Source organism: Leuciscus leuciscus (assembly GCF_965113295.1).
Source record: "Leuciscus leuciscus genome assembly, chromosome: 1".
NCBI lineage: Eukaryota > Metazoa > Chordata > Actinopteri > Cypriniformes > Leuciscidae > Leuciscus > Leuciscus leuciscus.
Genome location: NC_138725.1, coordinates 23,200,914 through 23,225,854, shown reverse-complemented (window position 1 = coordinate 23,225,854; position 24,941 = coordinate 23,200,914). Strand labels below are relative to the sequence as shown.

The 24,941-nt window shown below is 37.6% G+C and overlaps 1 protein-coding gene across 1 annotated transcript in view; it reads right to left on the bottom strand.

Annotated features, from left to right (window-relative positions):
• Positions 1-12,110: 12,110 nt before the first annotated feature.
• The window catches only part of LOC309498564 (uncharacterized protein), a 270,271-nt gene continuing 257,440 nt past the window's right edge, over positions 12,111-24,941 (bottom strand). Inside the window, exons 7-12 of the mRNA XM_082169347.1 lie at positions 18,157-18,246; positions 15,715-15,777; positions 15,190-15,282; positions 14,996-15,024; positions 13,961-14,029; positions 12,111-13,794 (exon numbers count right to left, since the gene is read on the bottom strand). Of these exons, the coding sequence (XP_082025473.1) occupies positions 13,681-13,794; positions 13,961-14,029; positions 14,996-15,024; positions 15,190-15,282; positions 15,715-15,777; positions 18,157-18,246 (458 nt within the window). The 3' untranslated portion in view covers positions 12,111-13,680. The remainder of the gene's footprint in view (positions 13,795-13,960; positions 14,030-14,995; positions 15,025-15,189; positions 15,283-15,714; positions 15,778-18,156; positions 18,247-24,941) is intronic.

The window sequence follows — 24,941 nt, the reverse complement described above, 5'->3', positions numbered from 1 at the left end:
TGTTTTCTATGTCATACTAAACTGTAATTTATTCAAGTGATCAAAGCTGAATTTTCGGCATCATTACTCCAGTCATGATGATAATTCATTTTAATATGCTGATTTACAGCTCAGGAAACATTTCTTATTATTATCAATGTTGAAAACAGTTTCATATTTTTTTGTGGAAACCATGATGCAGAATTATTTGATGAACAAAGTTGAAAGAACAGCATTTATGAAGTAGTTTTTTTTTAACAGTGAAAAACCCTTGACTGTCACTTTTGATCAATTGAATGCATTGATCCTTGTTGAATAAAAATATTAATTTCATTAAAAAAATCTTACTGATGTCAACATTTTGAACCGTTATATACACTTTTGCTTTGTTTATTAAAAAAAAATACCCGATTGTTTCTCTGTCATCTAAGCAAGGCTTTGTTTCCCAAACGCACTGGTCCTGTGAGCTCAGCGAAGCACCAGCATCGAACGCTCTGTGATTGATTGGTTTCGTCTTGTATCCAGATGACTAGGAGAAAAAGTTCTAGCCTACACAATTATCCGCTAACATTCGCTTATTTTTCCACTTAGAAGCTTATTTTAGTATTTTAGTTATTTTAGTTGCGTGCTAAATTAATACAAATTACTGGTAAAAAAAACACACACATTTGGATCGATATTTTTATGTGAGGATCGATCCTTTTCGATACCACGTCAGTATCGATATATCGATACTCAATGATCGATCTGCCCACCTCTAGTCTTAATAAATAACTTTTCAAAGTCATTTGATCAGAGCAACTTTTGAGGAATATTTTGGATTATATTGAAAATGCTGAAAATTGTTTGATATAGAATCACAGGCTGCTGTACAAGGTAGTCATAACTCTCGAAATGAGATTTGTGATTCAGGTTAATTTATGATTATGTCAAAACATAACCTGATCACTTTTTCTCTTTGTTCATCTGGCAGTTATAACTCAGATACAACTGCCAAACAAAATCTAAAGTTAATGATTAAAGGGTCAAGAGCCCAACTAAAGCGGACACTGATCACCATAACGGTGTTGTTTTTTTTTCTTTTTTTTCTCCTTTGGTGATTCTGCTTGTTAACATCAGGTGTCTTCAATAATGATCAATCATCACTCAATGAATCACTTAATTAGCTCATTAACTTTAACACTCTTTGAGTGTTAATTTAACACTCATATTTTAACACTTTAACACTCTTGAGTCTGGAGCCATATAAACTCCCAGGAGAGTTCATTTAACACTGGAGTTTTTGCTGTGTAATACAAAGTCAATGGAGACGGTTGGCCTAAATACGCTCTGTTTCTATTTAAATTCTTTTAGTGAACAGTGAGTTTGAAAACTATATCAATACATAGCCTAGTAGGGAGTTAATAATTTAACTGGGAAAATGCACAAGAAAATGGGCTCTTTGTAAAAATGTAGTATATATATATAATCTATGTGATCAAAACAACTCGCAGTTGTCAGGTTTCGTACAAACGAAGCAGGCAAGATGGTAAGTTTGATATTTTAATAGCAGAATGGATCAGACACAGCGTGAAAGGTGAGTAAACAGGAAGTAGATAATTGGATGAAGCTTAACTGAATGATAACAAAGTCTCTCTTTCTCTTGCAGATGCAGATGCTGAAGATTCTCTGAAGATGGACTGAAGAAGATCGGGATCGACGGTAAGTATGCAGGTAGGTGAAGTAGAGAGTCTGTGTGTCATGAATAGACATGTATTGACGAGACCAGACAAAGAGTGAGTGACTGAGTGCTGAATATAAGGGTGAGCTGGTGATGGGATCCAGGGATACGGTGATTACTACTTAGAGGAGAGTGAGTGCAGGTGTGCGCCAAGGAGGATTCTGGGGAGTGTAGTGCAGAGACAGATGAGGAAGACAGACGGTGGATGTGACAGCAGTGACCCAAAAGGAGAAGGCAGAAGCTTTGCTTATTACACATACTGTACATTACAAAAGCACAGACGTTGACATGTAAAACATATATTTCCAGCATCAAAATGGTACAAAATGTTATGTATGAAGAAAAAAAACCTAACATTAAAATAAGCTAAAACAACAAAATTCAACGATTTTTAAAATTGTTTTGGAAACCATCTTGGAAACCTATGGAATGCCAAAGCTGACTTAATTATAAATAACTACATACATAAATAACTATACGAAGAAATGTAAAAAAGCAAAAATGCATAAATAAATACATAAATAAATATACAAAGAATTGTAAAAAAGTACAAATGAGTATTTATACCTTTATTTCCTTATTTATGTATAATTGTATTTTTTCACACATTTATTTATTATTTTATTTATACATTTATACATTTATTTATTTCCACTTTTATTTATTTCCACATTTATTTATGTATATATGTTTTTATGTCTACATTTATTTATTTCCACATTTATTTATTTCCACATTTATTTATTTCCACATTTATTTATTTCCACATTTATTTATTTATACATTTATTTATTTCCACATTTATTTATGTCCACATTTATTTATGTCCACATTTATTTATTTCTACATTTATTTATTTCCACATTTATTTATTTCTACATTTATTTATTTCCACATTTATTTATTTCCACATTTATTTATTTCCACATTTATTTATTTCCACATTTATTTATTTCCACATTTATTTATTTCCACATTTATTTATTTATACATTTCTTTGTCCGTATGCTAATGAGGGGGGCGTGTTTTACCTCAGACATCAGCAATCGAGCTCAGAGTGGCAGTGCTGAAGCTTTGAGGCCACAGTGACACCTTGTGGTGTGACCAAACGAAATGCAAGAGGTGTGCGGACAATATCACATTGTTGTAAGGGGTGATTGATGTAATATCACCCTAACTGTATGTAGGGTAGGCTATATAGGGTTAACACACATAGCACACATGAACAGAAACTGCACTTCAACGGGTCTGATAGCAGACACTTGGACATGGAAGTGCATGAAAGTATCCACTATTAATAACAATGTAAATGCGGTGGATAGGGCTGATAAGAGCCTGCGTTTGGCTTGCAAGCTTTAATAGTGCCTTATTATTATAATAACTGAGTAGTTTATCGATTAATAATTAAGAACGTGACATATATGATGCTGTATACCTATTTAATAAGGTTTGGGGGGGAAAGCGTCCCTGGAAATCAATTTATAGGGGGAAATATATATATATCACCACAACCATGGGCACGACAGGTTCTGTTTGAATGGGCATGGTGATGCTTCTGTGCTCCAATGCATGGCGTGAGATGCGTGGCTCACTAGCAGCGTTTACATGAGCCCCTTTTGTTTGATTTAAGAATAATTCCAAATTGATGACTTGTGATTAATCAGTATCTAAGAGCAGCATCTATGAAATATGGGTTGTGTTTTAAGCATTTGAATTGTCACCTGTTATGCATACGAAATTAGGAAACGTGAATGTAAACTGTGTATTGAGTAGCGTTTCAAACTCATTGATCAATAGCCTATGCTTGCGTAGGAGTCAGTGAAATGTGCGCTGGTTTCTCTCCGCGTTCTGCGCTGGTGTGCGAGTCTCATCAACAATAAACGCAAGCCAAACGCAGGCTCTTATCAGCCCTATCCACCGCATTTACATTGTTATTAATAGTGGATACTTTCATGCGCTTCCATGTCCAAGTGTCTGCTATCAGACCCGTTGAAGTGCAGTTTCTGTTCATGTGTGCTATGTGTGTTAACCCTATATAGCCTACCCTACATACAGTTAGGGTGATATTACATCAATCACCCCTTACAACAACGTGATATTGTCCGCACACCTCTTGCGTTTTGTTTGGTCACACCACAAGGTGTCACTGTGGCCTCAAAGCTTCAGCACTGTTGATGTCTGAGGTAAAACACGCCCCCCTCATTAGCATACGGACAAATAAATGTGGAAATAAATAAATGTAGAAATAAATAAATGTGAAAATAAATAAATGTATAAATAAATAAATTAATAAATTTTTGAAAAAATACAATTATACATAAATAAGGAAATAAAAGTATAAATACTCACTTATTTGTACTTTTTTTTTTACATTTCTTTGTATATTTATTTATGTATTTATTTATGTATTTTTGCTTTTTTACATTTCTTCGTATATTTATTTATGTATTTATTTATTTATAATTAAGTCAGCTTTGGCATTCCATAGAAACCTGGATATACAAGACAGCCATTTAAAAGAGGGATTTTCTAGACCTGGAAAAGAAGATCTAAAACCAGTATGGTTAAACTAATACACATGCGTTTCTGCCTAATTGTTGTCTTTTGTCCTCTTAGTGTTCTGGCTTTGAGCAATTTAGCAATGTGGAACTAGTGTGACTACGTATTTTCCATGGGCGTAGATTACACGGGGGACGTGTCCCCCCCACTTTTTATAAAATGTAAATTTGTCCCCCGCACTTTTTCTTAGTGCAAGTGTGTTCACGACAAGTTGAGTTTTTTTGCGGGTCAATGTGTATTCATCCAGATTTAAAATTCAAAGAGTCAAGATAGTCTATACGTGACTTTCACGTTTCAATGGTAATCAGTCACTCGTGCTTCACGACACGCCTATGCTCGCGCCCGCGCTGTATCCATCAATAGAGGTCGCAATGAGCTAAAACGGCAAAAAACTCTTCACTCCTTTTTCACGAAAAAGTCAAGCACTGTAAGTTGTCATGTGGTCTCCGAATTGTGTTGCACAATGATGAATAACTCTGCCTATTTCTCGAGTTTAATAATTAATTGAATAATAATAACAAGTTTTCTTGGAAATTGTAAATATTCACTACTCGCACAAACGTGCGCTTATTTTCAGTCTTTTTTTTTTTATTCGTAATGTCTTTTATTTTCACAGATATGTAATCAAAGCCCTTCAAATTAGAATAAAGATGGCGATTGTTAATGCTGAATTTGGATTTTCATGCATTAACAGCCACTTTATATCTGCTTGAATCATGCAGCGTTGTAACGTGTAGCCTACATGATGTTTACCATATAATTCAGTAACACTTTACAATTGTTAGATAAAACATTTTGTAGACAAACTTTAAGTTGTCTTGAAAAAGCCTAACCAGAAAATTTGAAGTAGTTTTAAAAGCTTGAAGTTTGGCGTAGCCTACACAAAAAACAATTTGAAATATGTAAACAATATAGTACAATATACAATACTAGGCTTCTTTCTTTCTTTCTTTCTTTCTTTCTTTCTTTCTTTCTTTCTGTTTTATTGTTTTAAACATAAATAGCATATTAAGCCAATTAAGCAAAAACCTAAAAAAAAAAATTAAAAAAAATTAAAAAAAAACTGGTATTACGCTTGGCATTCTGTCCCCCTCACTTTTGAAATGATGGCTACGCCCCTGGTATTTTCAGTAGTATTTTCAGCGCGGTGAACTCACTGTTGAGGTTTGGGAACATGTTTCTGCTGAGTGTGAGAACTCAGTTTAACCACACATGTTTATTAGAGAAACACGTGTGGTTAATGAAAAAAGAAAGAAGAGGAACTGACATCTTAACCCACACAGAACTGGTCATCTCTGAACCCAGTTTGGACTGAACCTGGTCAAACAAAAATAACTTATTTAATGGATAAAAACAAGTATTTGTCTGGTACCTTTTATTGGATGTTGAATAAGACAAAACAAGAGAAGATTAACTTCCATATATTGCAGATCCTTTATGTATTCCTTAACATGTTTTTAATGGCAATTTATGGAAGTTAATTTACTCTTGCAATATTAATAAGGTTATTAATGCGATATGTACAAATAACTGTTTTTATGTACTTATGGGACTGAATAATAAGTACATTTTAAAATGTTTTGTCTTATTCAGCATCCATTTAAATGTACCAGACATACTTGTATTTATCAATTAAATAAGTTATTTTTAGTGCTGCACGATTAATCGCATCGCAATTGCGATGTCAGCCCTTTGCGATTAAATGACGGCAAAATGTTGCGATTATATTAAATAAATAAGTGTGTGTGAAGACAAACTTTCTGAGAACAGTTTGCCGATTTTCCTTTCCAAAAAAAAAAAAAAAAGATCTGACGGCGCTGATCCACTTGTCCGTGCGACACTTCTGTCGCGCCGCTCTCCACTATATTCCTATGGGTGACGTCAAGCGACTTTGACGCGCCCGCAAAGCATTCCGGGAAGGCGGCGCTTCATTTGGAAAAATGCTGCACATCAAAAAGCTGGCCGATGCCCATCTTTATGCAAATGAATTCCGTTAAACGCGACACGTCTATCCAATAGAAGTAGAGCATATGGAGACGGAGGGAAGTCTCTCGCAAGTCCTCTGTTCTAATACGCTACATTTCCCGCTCGGTCAAAACCACGCCCATAGCGGTAAACGCCCATCAACGTACCAATGTGGGGAGGCGTCGCGACACCACGCGACAGTCGTGTCGGACAAGTGGATCAGCACCGTAACAGTCTCAGTAAAGGCGTGTTGCGTGTCGTGTCGCGTGTTGTGTCTCGTGCCGTGTCGTGTGCGTGGTCACTTGTGTGTGTGCGCAGCGCGAAAATACCAGAGCGAAGATGGATGCCGAGGAGATCGGCACTGATCTGGTACCTAAAAATAACTCTACCTCTGTTATATGGCGGTATTTTGGATTTCGGATTACTGACACTGAGCAGAGAGAGGTACTGTGCAAGATTTGCTAAATTAAAGTTGCTACATCACGTGGCAATACGACAAATTTATTTCAGCACCTGAAATAGCACAGAGAAAAATATGAGGAATGCATGACGGTGAAAGAGACAACTGAAGGAAACAAGGCACAAGCTGTTCCCCGAACAAAACAAAACAAAATACAGATGTGTTTGCAAGCATCACGGCATATGATAAGTCTTCGGCTAGACATAAAGAAATCACTGACTCCATAACACACTGTTTGGCAAAAGACATGATGCCTATACACACCGTTAGTGAAGTGGGATTTCAGAAAATGATCCACACACTGGACAAGAGGTACCAACTGCCCTCGCGAAACTATTTCTCTCAAATAGCGATCCCTAAACTTTATAACTCGCGCCGTGACGAAGTTCAAAAGGAAATGGCTACGGTGACGTTCTTTTCAACCACTACGGACCTGTGGTCAAGCAGGACAAGTGAACCGTATTAGCTTGACTGTGCACTTTGTCGACGAGGAGTTTGAATTGAAAAGCCACTGCCTGCAAACATCGTATTTTCCCGCCGACCACACAGGAGAAAACATAGCCTTGGGCTTGAGAGAGGCACTGGCTGCGTGGGACCTCTGCGAGGAGCGTCAGGTCGCCATAACAACAGACAACGGCACTAACATGGTCAAAGCTTAATCAGTGGACTAGAATCCAGTGTTTTGGTCCTAGACTTCATTTGGCCATTGGTAAGTTAAATTGCTTTCATATTTCATTATATTACACTAAAGCAAATATTTTAAACTACTGTACTTTTATAAGCAAATAACTTTAGGTTAGGGGCAGTTGTACCATTGGTTTATTAATGAAATAAAATTACTTTAAATACAATGTAAAATTCTGTGTGTCACAAAAGATACTAGGAGTGGCCCATTTCATTTAGGGCTATTAATTAGCATTAAACATAACTCTGTAAAAGATGGATGATTGTAAAGAACAAATCTGCCATTGCCATTTTTGCCTACTACTCCAATATAATTAATTAGGCCTAGAGTTGTGACATGATTTAGTACAAATATTAACTGTGTGTGTGTGTGTGTGTGTGTTTTATGCTATTCATATGAACTGGGCATGGAATCAGAATGTGAATATTAAACGTTTTTGCAATGTGTAGTGAGTAAATGTTTTTCATCTATCATTCACAGAAAATGCTCTGAAAAAGAATGCACAATGCATTAACAGAGCTACTGGGATATGCAGGAAGATTGTGGGCCACTTCTCCCATAGTTGGAAGAAAAGAGTGGCCTTGAGGGAAGCACAACGAGAGCTCAACCTCCCAGAGCATGCCATGGTGACACACGATGAGGTTCCACTCAGAAAATGATAGGAAGAGTCCTGGAGCAGCAAAGTGCATTGTCCAAGGTTCTCTCTACAGACCGCAAAGTGTGACACCTACTCCCTTAAAGGCAGGACATGGAGGTCTTGGAATCTGTAAACAAGGCACTCAGCCCACTCCAGGACTTCACGGATGCCTTATCGGGTGAAAGTTATGTGAGCATATCTTGTGTGAAACCTGCTCTGCATCTTCTGAACACCTCAGTGCTGGCTGAAGACGAAGCAGACACTGAGCTGACCAAGTATGGGGTGCCGTTTGTAAAGCGGCTCACGCTGAAAATAACAGCAACATTTTGTCACATTTAGCTTCAAACAATGTTTAAAAAACTGGTATGAATTTTTGACGGTCACTTTTTACCACATTTACAACAATATTTGTCAACTTATATGATATTTTAAATAGTTAAATCTAAATATTAAATGTTACACCTAAATGCTAAAACTAAATCTAAATGTTAAATCTAAATCTAAATGTTAAATCTAAATCTAAATGTTAAATCTAAATGTTAAATCTAAATCTAAATGTTAAATCTAAACGTTAAATCTAAATCTAAATGTTAAATCTAAATATTAAATCTAAATCTAAATGTTAAATCTAAATCTAAATGTTAAATCTAAATGTTAAATCTAAATGTTAAATCTAAATCTAAATGTTTAATCTAAATGTTTCGGATGAAACTAAATATTTAACTAATATGCAAATTCAAAATGCCGGTAACCGGAAGTGCCAAAATAAAAGCTCGAGTGTGTGTTTATAGCATGGTTTATAGTGTCAAATAACGAATAAAAACCATCTCATAATAATAACTATAATATAACGATAATAACTACCTAAAATAATAAACACGTTTGGAGAAACTGTAGAGTTTCGTGATGAGAGTGATGACATGACATTCAGTCAAAGTGAGCCCCCTCGTGGCTGGCTATTATGGCTGCAGGTCATAAGTCCCGCACTTTTCATAAAAGTGACACTAGCCTACTCTTCAAATACAGTTTCTCCAAATGTGTTTATTATTTTAGGTAGTTATTATCACGATAATCCATGTCCAAGAGTCCATTTTCTCGGATGAGATGGTTTTTATTCGTTATTTGACACTATAAACCATGCTATAAACACACACTGACCTCCTCGACCTTTTATTTTGGCACTTCCGGTTACCGGCATTTTGATTTTGCATATTAGTTAAATATTTAGTTTCACCCGAAACATTTAGATTCAACATTTAGATTTAGATTTAACATTTAGATTTAGATTCAACATTTAGATTTAACATTTAGATTTAACATTTAGATTTAGATTCAACATTTAGATTTAACATTTAGATTTAACATTTAGATTTAGATTTAGATTTAACATTTAGATTTAGATTTAGCATTTAGATTTAACATTTAGGTGTAACATTTAATATTTAGATTTAACTATTTAAAATATCTCTAAGTTGACAAATATTGTTGTAAATGTGGTAAAAAGTGACCGTCAAAAATTCATACCAGTTAAATACAACATTGTTTGAAGCTTCACCACTTTCCTAGACCCAAGGTTCAGAACACAACACATCTCTGAAGAAGAGACCCAGACCTTAAAGGAACGAGCCATATCTGAGTTGATCATGAGTGAAACCACAGAGTTTACTGGTAAAAAATTATTCAATGTAACAAATTTCTAAAACATGTGCATTGTTATTGTTTCAGGAAATTCACGGCCAGCAGTATGTAGCCCAAAGCCCTGCAGTGATGGAGAATAATAGCATAGATGTGGAAAGTCCACCTGCTGCTAAAGCCAAGAAGAAAACTCTGGCCAGTTTCTTTAAGGAAACCACATGCACAGCACCAAGAGCACCTCTGTCATCCACATTTGATTCCATGGCACAGTTAAGAGAAGCAGTGGCCTCTGAACTCAATGTTTACATTTACATGCCATGTGTAGACCATGGAAAGGATCCACTGAAATGGTGGAAGACACACAAAGTCAGCTTCCCTAGGCTATGCAAACTAGCACAGAAATATCTGGGCATACAAGCAACAAGCTCTGCATCAGAGAGAGCTTTTAGTGCTAGTGGTAATGTTGTGTCAAATCATCGCTCCTGTCTGAAACCAGAGAAAGTCGATATGCTTGTGTTTTTGTCAAAGAACCTCTAATGCGATAAGATGAACTGTTTAGAAAGAGGATTTGGAAGTACCAGTTGGTCATTAAAAAAAAAAAAAAAGATTTAGTGGTTTGGGTTTTCAACAGTTTATACAGAGAGTATATGTTACATCCTGAGTAAATGTCCCTGTTTGTTTGGACAAAAATGTAAAAAAAAAATCTTATTTTTGTGAAAATGTGTATGTTTTTTTTTGTCTTATTTATTTAGCTTTACTTTTGAGAAAATAAGTTTACATAAATGCAAATGTTCATTTTTTTATTTATTTTTTGAAAACATTTCTAGTTTTACAAATACACATTTTAGCATTATCACTAATCTGTGTGTGCATTTTCCTTTAAAACCCATCAAGTTGACTCATGATACAATTTATTAGGGGTTCAAGCATGAAATGCTGAAACCCTATTGTAATTGTAAGGATTTGTAAAACGCATCGTGCAGGACAAACCGTAAGGCCTAGAGACGTGAAACCTGGCCAGATAGTAGGCCTCAATTTGGGGACAACCTATCAGAGTATGACCCCGAATGGCCCATAGGTGGCGCTACAGCAACCAAAAGTTCAAAATTGCTCATAACTCTTAGACCGTTTGTCCCAGGATCAAGTGTCTTATATCGTTGGAATCCTTGGCTCAAGGCGGACAAAATGGCTATCTCCGATTTGCTATCTTTGGCGCCAATTTTGAGTAAATTGCATTTTTTTGAAAAACCTATTTTTGCGAACTTCTCCTAGGTTTTTGGCCCGATCGGAACCAAACCACTGCAAGAATATTCTCTGGAGTCTGACAATCAATAATCATCCAAACAATTCAAAATTTCAATTAACAGTCGATAAGGGGAACCAAAATATTTGATGGCACCAGGGCCACTTTTACTAAAACGGTTATAAATTGTGAACGGAAAGAGATTTGTTTTGCTAAACTTGGGACACATCTTCCTGAGCTCAATCTGAGATCACTTGAAAAAAATCGCAACAATTGGCCACTAGGTGGCACTATAAAACAGTTTTAACTTGTGAATGGAAAGAGATATTTTCGCAAAACTTGGGACACATGTTCATGAGCTCATTCTGAGGTCACGTGAAAAAAATCACGACAATTGGCCACTTGGTGGCGCTATAAAATGGTTATATCTTGTGAGCGGAAAGATATATTTTTCGCTAAACTTGGGACACATGTTCATAAGCTCAATCTGAGTTGACATGAAAAAATCGTAACAATTGGCCACTTGGTGGCGCTATAACAGTGAAAAAAATCATGAAAATAGCTATAAGCGCACCCAACCGTTAGTCTACTGAAAATTGGCACGCAGTGTCTTTGTCCAGGGTGCCATGATAGTCTATGAGAACATTGGTGTATCTCAAAAAACTCAGTATACGTCATTGGCACAATGCCTTGAAGGAGCCTTAGAAGTTTCAAGCCCATGTTTTTTTCACAGGAGTGACCTCCTAAGAATCCTTGCCGAGTCCAACAATACCAAACATGCCAGGTTTCGCCTTATGGTTTTTGTAAGTGTCATTTAGAGCTTTAAAAAATTGTGGTTATCTTCAAAGCCGTTAGTCCGATCGAGACAACAACAAAAAAACAAAGGGAATTTGAAAACATAGGTAAATAGCTAAACAATAACGCCAAAATGTTAAAATTATGATAGGAACTGACAAAAAAATAAATGAAATCCAATCAATTTCACCCATGGATCATTTTGATGCTCTCACATGTTTGAAACGAACAATGATGGATTGTGATGAAATTTGTTTTGAATTGGGAGTGGCGAATCCCCGTCCATACTGTCAATGACCGTTCGCAAAGACCCGCCCACTTTAGTTACTGTTGCTATGTCTGACAAGCGACGCCACTCTCACACCACACCAAGTTCTCACGCAGTGAAAAATACATAGCGGATCAGAAAAAAGACTGCGTGCTCTGCTGACAGACAAGTACTTTTGATATGAAACAAAGTCTCACCTTTCAAATGTAGTCATTTTTTAGAGACATTTAAACAATAAATACCGTTTTGTGACTCTTTAATGTGTCTGACAGATCGCTGTAGACTCGAGGCTCAGTTAAAGCTGCTTGTGAACCGATCATCTCTTCCTTCTAGTTCATTTATAGCATTAAAATAAACATGAATGAACATAAAAGGAATGTTGTTTTAAAGTGCTAAGACGTCAGTACACTTTGTTTTTCCAATTTAAATCCTCCTATGTTAATCTACTAACTCTCCTGACTGCTTTGTTGGACAAAATGGCGGATTATGATTAGTCAGATCGCCTGTCAATCAAACTCCCTGCGAAGGGTCAATTGAGAATGCCTGTGCGCACAATCTTGATCTAATCGACAACTTTGCAGTTGCACATAGGAAAGACCGGAAAATCCCGCTATAATGTAAGAGAGCATCTTTTTTATGTATTTGGACCTAGGCCTAACAATGTTTTATAGTGCGCTGTCCCCATTGTTTTTTTGTTTTGTTTTTGGTGAGCGTAGGCTACTCCTGATTTTGTTAGTCATCTCATCTCTTATATGCTGTGTATGATCATATCCTGCCCTATTCATGGTAGCCTACTCGCGGACATTGCGTCATCAATGTCATCAATTGTGTCATCAAGGGGCCCGCCTTGATAATCCTACTTAAGGGCCTGGTGTTGGCTCGTTACGCCACTGAATATAATTGTCTAAACTCCTTATCAAAATTACATATTTACAACAAATCTGACACATATATATGGGCACACTTTGAGTACTACTAATAAAAGTGGTGAAGATCAGGCAAGACTATAAGAAGACTCAGGCAAAAAGGTGCTATAACTGTAAAAAAACGCTTTAAAACCATATATTTCCTATTGTAAACTGCCTGTATTGGCTGTAAATTGACTTTTTCATCTATGATGGCAGTTGTTAAATGCTTGCTAAATAAAACTTAATGTCTTTTGATGCTTGTGTGCTTAAAGGCCTTAACTGCTTGAACCCCGATAAATGCTGCTTGCAGCTTTAATTATAATCGCAATCGCATATCGCAATATTGACCTCAATAATCGCAATATGACATTTTCCCCAAATCGTGCAGCCCTAGTTATTTTAGTTTGACCAGGTTCAGTCCAAACTGCGTTCATAGATGATCAGTTCTGTGTGGGTTAAGATGTCAGTTCCTCTTCTTTCTTTAAATGTTTCTCTAAAAACGTGTGGTTAAACTAACAGAGTTCTCACACTCAGCAGAAACATGTTCCCAAACCTCAACAGTGAGTTCACCGCTCTGAAAATACTACTGAAAATACGTAGTCACACTAGTTCCACATTACTAAATTAAAACTAGACCAAAGGTTATTAAAACAGTTCTGGAAGCGCTAGAACTCAAAGCCAGAACACAAAGAGGACAAAAGACAACAATTTAGTACAATTTGTTGGTTAACATGTAAAAGACATTGAAAGTATTAACAATGAATGAACCCATTAGGATTGAGTTATATTAGATTGATATTCCTCTGCTCATGTGGGTTTTGTATAATTATTTGCCTGATTTGTTCTTGTTCACAGAGGCATAAGGTTGACTGCAGTTCTCCTGAGCTCCAGCTTTTGCTCCTCTGATGGAAGCATAAGTCACTTTATCATCACAGCGAACCTGAATGAACATCACAGTTGTTTCAACCCACAATTATCACAGCATGTTGTTTGAGCTCAATTCATGAAGAACTGCATATAATCACACAAATCAAGAAGAACTGCATACAAATTACAAACTATCATGTTGAGAGAAGCTGGACAACATCAAGGAAGTGTTCGCTCACCTTGTTCTTTTTGCCTCGTTTTTTACTGTACGCAGCGACTTCAGTATAAGTCACATCATCTGTCTGCTCCTAAACATCAATGGAAATATGGAAAAATCAAGCTATTAAATGCTATCCATCAGGTTCTGCAAATGTTCAGGTAATATATGTGTAAAACGTGTGTCCTGGCAATTTCACATAAATGTTTTGTGAAAATCTATTATACAGACATGACGTTATTATGAAAGATCCTATTGTAACATGACAGGATGATTGATTTGACTTGACCCACACAACAGGAACAACACATGATGAAATCCACAACTAGAACAATGGGCAATTAGTAACAGTAGCACAACACACTCAGGGTACGTTTACATGACAACGATATGCTTAAAACAGAAGCGTTTTTCCTTTGAGTTTTCCGTGTACAGACGACACCGTTGTCAAAACAATCCCCATTCACACAGATCCACGGTAAAACTAAAAACCCTGTATTCTGCTGCCAGGCCACTAGATGGTGATGAAACACTATAGACTGAACACGTAATACGCATGTGCATGACCTCATCGTCTTCAGGGATTCACATTTTTGTTGTTTACACGGAAATCGGTTTCAAAAACTTGCACTTTGAAACCCATTTTCAAAACTTCACGTTTTCAGGGACCCAAAACACAGTTGTCGTGTAAATGAAAGGCCAAAACGCATAAAAAGTTTTATGTTTTTGGTTGAAAACGGTGTCGTGTGAACAGCCTCTCAGAAAAAGAACAGGTGAACACACACTCAGACTGACGAGGACTCATCAACGACTAAACAAGAGGGCGTGGTCACGGGAAACTAGGAGGCGGGACAAGAGGAGCACATGACCAACACAAATAGAGACAGAGCCATGTGCTCAAACACAACACAGTCAGAGACACATTAAACTAAGACAAGACTGACAGAACTGTCTGCTGAGAACCCTGACATTTTATAATCTGAGTAATAAGAGTGTCATATTTCAGGGTCAGTCCTTATGAACATTAATAACTCATGGATCAACCTGCAATACTTACCACAGAGTCACCAGTCCCTCTTCTGTTGCCTGAAACATAATGTCACGGGCAAGTTTATGATCAAACACACACACAGTCTCTAATGCAGATGACAATCAGTTTTTAAAAGAGTCTAGAAGAATCTAGTGCTGTAGAATAGAAACATTATTTTTGTAACTCATTGATTTCTGAAATATGAAATATGAAAAACTCACCCGCTCTTTTTTTACGAATCACCCAGAGAATAAGAGCCAGAAGGAGAAGAGCGAATGAAGCGGCAACAACAATCACAGTCACAATCACAGTCACTGAGAGAGAGACAGTATAGAGATACACATTCAGCAGGACTATATTACTGTGTTTAACCAAATACATAAAAACGGCATGTTGAATAGCATAATTATCCTTATTTATCATGTAATTGATGCTTGTGATGATGATTTTATAGAAATTGATATGTATTGAAAGCCATCTGTACACTAACAGACTGTACCTCATATGTTCACTAAATGAATGATGATTGTTTAGGATTGTCTGGATGAGAATGATGTGTCTGACATTTAATGACAGTTACTTTTTACATTACAGTATTAGTTTTCATGTTTATGATTGTTGCTGATGTACAAGAGAATGGAATTAGAAAGTGATGTAGATTACAAATTAAACATGGCTTGAGTCAAAATCTGTGATCAGCTGCTCGAACAACGAGTCGGTCAAATGAGGATGATGAACATACACACCTGGATTCGGAGGGTTTGCTGTGGTATGTGGAATCTGTGCTGTTGCTGTAGTTGATGTTACAACTTTTAAAAACAAAATGGAAATAGAATTATATAATATTTTAATGCATGAACACAATATCAAGGCATTTATTTTACAACTATCAAACTATAACAACATATCAAACTGCTGTAGTCCAGATAGTCCAGACTCCGTATCAGTGCTGAAGGCTGCTCACACTAACATGGGATGAGTTATGCTAAAAATATCAGAGATCGTTGTTACTCGCCGCTCACACGGGTCGCCAACAGAAAGAGCGCAATTGACAATGAAAGGCGAGGAGACTTACACACTAATGCCTGGCTCACACTACAGGAGTTTTAGGCCGATTTATGCCTGATTTTCCCCTCCCGAGAATCGGAGACAAAATCTTGTCGAGGACCTCGATCGGTTCCGATGTTCGGCGCAGATTATCTGGTAATGTGAGGCGTTCACAGATCGAATCTTGCCCCTCCAGATCTGCTCTCACACAAATCGGGCTCGCCCCGATCATATCAAACATGTTTGTTGATTATGTCAGTACTGTCACAATAGCCAATAAGAAACAACAGGGCTGTTGTGGTGAAGGAATTTCCATTGAGGTCATTTTGAGTGACTCAACAGCGCGATATGCGGTATTATCTCCATTTATTTATTTATATATTTATTCCTAAATAAATAAGTGTTAGGCTGTGGTCAGCAGGCACGAAGACGAGTACATGTTCAGTAATGAGATGAAAATATAAACCGCATTGAAACGAAGTGGAGTAAACAGAAGATACAATAATATAATAACAGAACATAAACCTAACAATAAGCTTGTTAATCCATTGTAATATAACAGTTATATATTAGTTAGGATCCTCGAATCTCAGGCTTTCTGCTGATATTTCACCAGTATAGGCATTGCTCGTCTCAGCGCATTCTAGACACGCTGTCACTCAGTCCAGTTACACTGTTACGCCACTAGGTGTCGGGAAGGGACAGTCTTTGAGTGAGTCATTAAACTGTTCATTCAATGGAAATGTGTAAAAAATGCTGATTCATTCAAAGATAGATGTCATTATATTAATATTTAAATAAATAACTTTGAGCTCCACTTTACAAGGCTCAGCTGAGCAGCAATGCAGCACATGGGCAATGCTGAAGCTGATAAGAGAGATCAATGGCATTGATTCATTGTATTGACCACGTGACCATGTGATTTTGCTTTCCTATGTCACGGCTACCTTTTCACGAAGATGACTTGATTGGGCGGCGCTATAGGGAGGGGTTAGCAGGTGCTTCAGCACCCCTAAGAAAGACCAAAGCACCCCGATAGCACCCCCACAAATAATTTCTGGAAGCAATTATATTCAGGCTGTATAGACCCTTTTACAGTTGGTAAACATGGTGACGTATTTGTGTGGGAGGGGCTTAGCTGGAGGCAGAAAGATCCCTCTGGCCGCTTCACTAACGCTAGTTTGCAAGTTTTGTTAGCTTGTTTTTTAACAATGACTGTAGAAAATCCGATTTTGTCTTAATGTGCAAGGTCACTCACTGTCCAGGACCGCGATTGTAATTTGCAAAAGTTAATTTTAACGGAAGGAACCAGATGACCGTACACGCTCAGTCAATGGACGATCTGACAGGATTAACGTTAACGCTACCTCTGGTTGAGTGGCCTGACTTCTACACCTACCCGATAGAGAAACTGAGGGTAAAGAGAAACTGAGGGCATATATATATATATATATATATATATATATTTAGATGCCTATAACTATGTGCTGAATGGTCATGTAAAGACTTGTGTGGTACGATCCGCAGTTCTGCCTAGCCAGCGCCAAGAAGACGACAATGTAAAGAGTGACATTACGGTGCAATTTAATGTGAATATTTTCTAGAAATAAAAATTCCAGATACAGCATATTCATTTTTCATCGATTCTTGCACCCAACAACACAACAAGATGACATTTAATAATAAAAATAATAATTTAAGCTCCTTATTATGTAGCCGAATCTGTGTTGGTTTGTATTGGCCGCCTCCAGTTTTCCGTTTGTTTTGCCTCCAGCTAGCGCCGTGACGTAACTGTGAGGGGTCTATACTATGGAAGCCCTGAACCGCATGGTGGAGAAGAAAAAAAGAAAACTTATCTTGTTATTTCGAGATATTAAATCGTTATTTCGACGTAATATCTTGTTATTTCAACACAATAAGTTGGTATTTCTACATAATATCTAGCTGTATATTATGATTATTTTGCATCAGACAACAGACTGTACAAGACCGGTCATATGTATCAAAACTCACTGAGAAATCTGACTAAAGAGCTTTTTTTGTAGATAATATGTGTGATGATAAAGCAATCTGTGAGAGCCAGTGCAAACCACTGAAGCGAGAGAATGATGATGTGTGACAGTGATCATGTGATCATGAACCTTGTGTAGAAGCTGCTGCTGTAGTTCGGCTTGATGTCTTCTCAGAGTTTGAGCTTCTGACTGGAGTCAGTGTTGTTGAAGCGACTGGAGCTGCAGAAGATGAATGTTCAGACGCATCAGGACATTAACATCATATTTTCATATTGATCATGACATGCAGTTTGTGTTCAATCATCACAGCTTACAGTGGCAGTAGTTGAGAAGAGAGATGTTACTGTATCATTTATTCCTGGTTTATATGAGAGTGAAACACAGTGAGCTGCTTCCCATAAACCTTCAGCTTTCCTGAATCAATGACATTATTAAGCCTTAGAATTCCTCAAACTGCATACAAATCCTTATAATTCACAATATTGACCTCCCTCATGGGTCATACATGAAATATTGCATTAATCAGAAGAGTCTATTTTAAATTTGTATGCAGTTTATGACTTTGTAATATGGCATTAAATAATTACTTTCACAGAGCACTGGTATCATGCAGTTTGTGTTAAATTGTGTTTGGGTGGTGTAATGGGAGATTTTTGATTTTCATTACTTACTTTGATTTTCATTAACATACACAGGATTGACTACTATGTGTGTTGCTGACCATGTGATATAATGATTGATGTGAAACGCCTGCGAAGCAGGAGAAAGAGGGGGAGAGCTTTGAAGGCTGAAGCCCTGACCCCTAAGGTCAAAGGGCTGTCCAATTTAGGACTTGCAGGCTGTAAGTTAAGCTAAACTAAAGTTCAGTATAATAGGATCACTGGTGGAGTGTCTTATCCATCTATGGAGTTTAAAGAACCTTGGAGATAACAATAACAGAGTATAAAGACTGGCCTGCCCCTCTCTCCTGGTCGCACTTGTTCCACAGACTGTACTGACTACCTCTGTGTGGCAATTGGGCCTCTTGCAAGATAATAAATTACTTTTTAATAATCATTTGATTCCAGACTGTCTCTTACGCCAAAGATGATTGTTTAGTGAATTAAACTGCCATAACAATTATTAAAAAGAAACCAGTGACTTGATCTCTGCCTGGACTCGATCTGTGAAGCAACCCACACTTTGGTGATCCTCTACCTCTCATAATGTCACAGTGGATACAGGCAATAAGACGTGAAGCATCCGCTGGAAGAATGGGTTAATTGTGGGATCCTGACACTCAACATTTTGTCACTTAGTCAAATGTCAGTTTTATATATTATATTTCTGTAAGCTAAGCTGTACTGGTCGCCGATTACGTTCCCCTCCCGCGTCTCTATCTCAATTGCCAGTATCCACTTTTGTCCTTAAACGCTTGTTTTTTGGGGTCAACAGCTTATAAAAATTTGTTTCTAGGCTTTTGTAGCTTGTTTTCTGTACACCTTGTCACATAGCAGCTTTTAGACATTGTTTTTTGTTATAAGTCAAAAGCTTCAGGCAATACAAAGCCAATGGAGACGGATGGCCTAAATGCCTAAATGCGCTCTGTCTCTATTTCAATTCTTTCTGTAAACAGTGTGTTTGAAAACTCTATCAATAGATAGCCTAGTAGGGAGTTAATCATTTTACTGGGAAAATGCACAAGAAAATGGGCTCTTTGTAAAAAAAAAATTATTTGTTTATTTTGGTCCATAGGGTTAGAAAAAACAAAAACAAAATAAAAGCTCAAAACAAACTGTAGGCCTATATATATAATCATATAATCTATGTGATCAAAACAACTCGCAGTGACCCAAAAGCAGTAGACAGAAGCTTTGCTTGTTACACATACTTTACATTTCAGCCTCAATTCAGTGTTTTTTTCCACCATTAATCATATTAAACAACAGAATACGGCCATTCAACTTTAACAAAAATGTAAAGAATAACTTTCCTTTAACATAAATGTATTAATTCCATTATTAAAATTTTTCTGTGAACCTTGGATGATTCATATACATTTGTATGTCTGATACGGTTTCATACATAAGATTTTGTGCAGTTTGGATGCTGTCGATAGATATTTTACATTTCAATGTCTGTTTCAGTGGTTCTTTGGGCTTCCAAATTACAAAAGCACAGACGTTGTACAAACAGTACAAAATGTTATGTATGAAGAAAAAAAACTAACATTAAAATAAGCTAAAACTACGGAAGCCCTAAAACTATGGAACCGCAACGTAAAAAAAAAAAAAAAAAAAAAAAAAAAAATCTAGCATTTCGAGATTAAAGTCGAAATATTTCGAGAATATTCAACTTCCGTAGAAGTTGCGTGTGTGCTTGCCGTTATTTCACATTGCCGCACAGGCATTCATGCGTGTGCGTGCGTGTGTGTGTGTGTGTGTGTGTGTGTGTGTGTGTGTGTGTGTGTGTAAACTGGATCTACACAAAATAATAGCTTTTTACTTTTATCTGGGCTTTCAATGTTTCTCGAAATGTTTCGACTTTAATCTCGAAATGTTTCTACTTTAATCTCGAAATGTTTCGACTTTAATCTCGAAATGTTTCGACTTTATTCTCGAAATGTTTTGACATTTTTTTTTTTTTTTTTTTTTTTCAGGGCTTCCGTATAAAACAACAAAAAAAAAATCAGCAATTTTTTCAATTGTTTTGGAAACAATCCTGGAAACCTGGATATACAAGATAGCCTACATGTTCTGGCTTTGAGTTCTAGCGCTTCCAGAACTATTTTAATAACCTTTGGTAAAGTTTTAATTTAGCAATGTGGAACTAATGTGACTACGTATTTTCAGTTCTACCAGAAAGACTCGGGAGAATAAATACTGTGACAGTTATCCATTTATTAACAACCCAGCAAGCAATAAAGTTCTTTGGCGTAGGCCCCGTCCGTAGCTCGCAATCTGAGGGTCCGGACTCTGCATATGTGGCAGGATTAGTTAAGTGAGTGACAGTCCTGGCGTCCTATCAGGAAAGAGTACGGGCTATTTAATACTGGTTGGCTGTACTCTGAGATGCGTCACGTCTTGTGTTCCCCCTCCTGCGTCATCCACTAGCGCCTCAGGTATGTGCTGGTAGCGAGTGGTTTAAATCGTGTGTTTAGAACGCTACTGATATGTGTTATCTATTCAAATTGTAGCGTTTCATTTAAGCAGTTTTCCGACGGTGCATTTCATCAGCTTAGAATAGGTGTCTGCCCACCCTTCAGGTGTGTAAACTGTCCCTGTATTGAGTGGTGGTTATGATGGCGTGCAGTATACTGAGTCGCTATATCACTGTTAATGCGTTGCTTCCTGTACCCCAGTTAATCGGTGGTTGTGATGATCGGGGTAAACAGTAGCCTGTGGGGATTATATGTGGGGTGATGTCGTCTTTTGGTAAGTGTCATGTAAGATGGCTGGAAGATTGTAGTGGAAAGAAAGGCACTAACATCATGCTGCTTCTCTTTAAAGGAACACTCCACCGTTTTTTGAAATAGGGCTTATTCACCTTCTTTCCTACATTTAGATAGGTGGGCAAATGCATTTTTGTCTCAGTGCATGCGTTGTTTTAGTTTGACAGGGTCGGCGCTAGCTTAGCTTAGCACAATGAATGGAATGCGTTTCGGCATACGCGTTTCGGCGCGTCTGTGCAACAAAAAATAAAAATAAAAATATATTTAAGCATAGTGCGGCCTCTCTCCCACTTCATGTATTATAATTATCTAGGCCAGCACTCTTAAAATTGACAAGTGTACACATTGAGTGAAGCCTGCTCCTATCCACATTTACTTTTCGATCTATACATGCGTCATGTTTAAAATAATCACTTACTCTGTGGACAGTTGTCCATTTGGTCCATTCGGCGTGGGGCTTTTTTTCCAGTTCACTTTATCACACCGGGAAAAAAAATAGAGTAAAAGTTACTGCAGGATGGATCAACGCCGTGAAATCCTCGGTAGCTGTGAGACAACTGCCGGCACGCTCATCTTGATCTGACGCGCTGAGCCTGGTCATCGATGGCAAAAAATGTCCCACTCTCTACAGCTCAGACACTATTTCAGTCGGGATAGATTGGCATATTCCCCCACATTCACACCACCAGTTCGTGGTGGCTCTCATCCTCACGTCCTCAGGCTGTTGAGCGATCGCAATCTCCTCCTCCTGTCATTCTATTTCCAAAGCACGCAGCTCATCTTCTTCGTCTCTCACAAAATTAGCCATTTTCATTGCCATTCATGTAGTGTAGGAAAAATAGCCAGCTACTATTCACGCCGGTATGTTGACATTTCATGTGTTGCGTGATATCTCTGCGCCCAAGTAGCAGTGCTTCGCCTAAGCAGCAGTGCTTCGCCTGTGCTTCCCCCTAATATAGTCCCAAGTCAATATCTGCCTAGGAAATCTCCTAGTGTTAATCTGCATTGCTATTTGTACTCGTTGTGAATACGCAGGCCACAAGAAGTAATTAGGTGTTTTTTTTTGTTTTTTTTATCACTTTTACTCAGGCCATGCTAGCTGGCAACAAAGGATTCCATTCATTGTGCTAAGCTAAGCTAGCGCCGACCCTGTCAAACTAAAACAATGCATGCACTGAGACAAAAAAGCATTTGCCCACCTATCTAAATGTAGGAAAGAAGGTGAATAAGCCCTATTTAAAAAAACGGTGGAGTGTTCCTTTAAGGCGTCCGTGAGGCGTGGATCCTCCCTTTCGTCCTCGGGACCATTTTGCTGGTTACCTGCACAATCTCCCTCTCGTTCTTCCGTGTTCCTATGAACTTGAGTCCACCCGGATAACCACGGTGCGTGCGCTGCCCTCCGTGTCGCGCTGATCGCACCGGCGGGAATTCATAAGGGCACAGGATTTGTATCGTCTACTTCCTTTCCTTTTTTAGTGTGATAGAAAAGTTATGATCAATAATAATTGACTGTTATTTGTACGAGAACCAGTGTGTGTATGTGTGTGTGCTGCACCAGCTCTATCTGCTGTTATTCTTTTCCGTGTCTTTAGTTCAGCTGTGTGTATTTTGTTTAGATTTTGTTTCTGTTATTTACTTGTGTGTCGTTGCTGACCTTGATTATTATATTTTCTTTTGGCTATTTATTTTTGGGTTTTACCAAACTCAGCTGTTTATCTTGTTTTCTCCCAGGAACTGAGGTGACCATGTGGGAGGACCTTCGAGTGCATTGTGGTGGTGGTAGTGTTGCAGTGGGTGACACTTTTGGAGTGGTTGTGTGTATGATCCAAGTGCACGGTGTGTGTGAGTAGAATTACGCTTTTGGAAAAGCCATTAAGTGGTCCTTCCGCCGGTAGACTCAGCCTGGTTGTTTTGTTTTACTTTTTGTTTGATTGAAACTCCTCCTACCCTCGTGGGTAGAGGACTATGTTGGTGTGTGCCATTCATATTGCCCCCCTGTGAGCACCTGTTTTTGTGCTTTGACATTTGTGCATTGTTTTAAGAAAATATACTGTTTTTAACTATTTTTGTATGTCAATAAAAGACCTTTTTGTAATTTAGTTGTACTCTTGTCTCTAACCTCCCTGACACACACGAACCTGTGGGACCTAATGCTAATTGCTGGGTTATTTAGATATTCCCTGATTTATTCAGGGTGGCGTAGTCGACAATTATTACCATAAGCAAAGTAACGTATTGAAATCCTATACCGCTGCATGCCACACATATCCTGCCTGAAGATCAAGGCAGGGGCGCAGCCGACCCCCTATGAGGTATGGAAGGGACCATCCTGGTGGTGGTGGTGGGGAGGATGGAGGGAATGATTCGACTTGGAGGTGGTGGGGAGGATGGTGGTGAATTGGAGCGTCAGCATCTGCAAACTCAAACATGAGTAAGTACCGATCTTTTATACCACGAGTGTTAGAATGTGATTGGATAGATGAAAGGTAAAGTGACGTAACAATTAACCCTTAAAGACCGATACGGCCGCCCGCGGCATAAAATAACTATCGTTCTAAAATGTTTAATAACTTTTGAGTCGCTAATCCAATCTGTATGCTTTAAAATGCACCGTAAAGATGAGATTCTCAGCTTTCCTGTGTTATCACGGGTGTCTCTATTGGTCATTCAGTGGCTCCGTAGTGCCGGTGATTGCGTCATCAAAATCTGCAGCAGTGATTCGTCAAGGAAACACATGTGGTTTCTTTCTCTGAGCCAAACAGGAACGATTGTTGATGCTTAGTCCCACCCCCATGCCCAGATTCGTCCAAACGGTCATCAACTCAACCAACAAACATAGTGATTGGTGATTTTAACAACCAATCACGTTTCTTTATACATTTTTAACAAACGCAATGCATTGAAAACTACGCATGAAAACTAACGGATGCAAAGTTTTTGACCATAGCGCAAAACATGAAAGAGCGCAAAACATGAAAGAGCATAAAACACGAAAGAGCATGAGTATGTAAAAAAAACAGCAGTACAAATCGGAGGATGTGTTAGAATTGATTTTTTTAAACGAGTCGTTAGACCTGGTGAAACCTTCCGATTCAGAAGATTGTTTGAATCATTTGCACTGTTTATTTATATTTAGCTTGTGAAGATTATTTGCACTATTTGTTCATTAGCACTCAGTATATTACCATCAATGAACCATTTCTTCATTTGCACTGTTTATTTCTTTTGGTATTTAGTTTGTGAAGATTATTTGAACCATTTGTTCATTTACACTCTGTATATTGTATTGTTAGTATTTATATTGCACAGTTGTCATTACTTGTTATATTGTTTGCATTTGTTGTTCATGTTCAAATTATAATATAATTGTCTGAAGAAAAATGTTTGCTTCAGTGTTCTGTTGTAATATAACAACTTTTCTATTTACTTTACTTCCTGAACTTATTTGGACACATCTACATTGTCAGAAAATGTAATACACCTG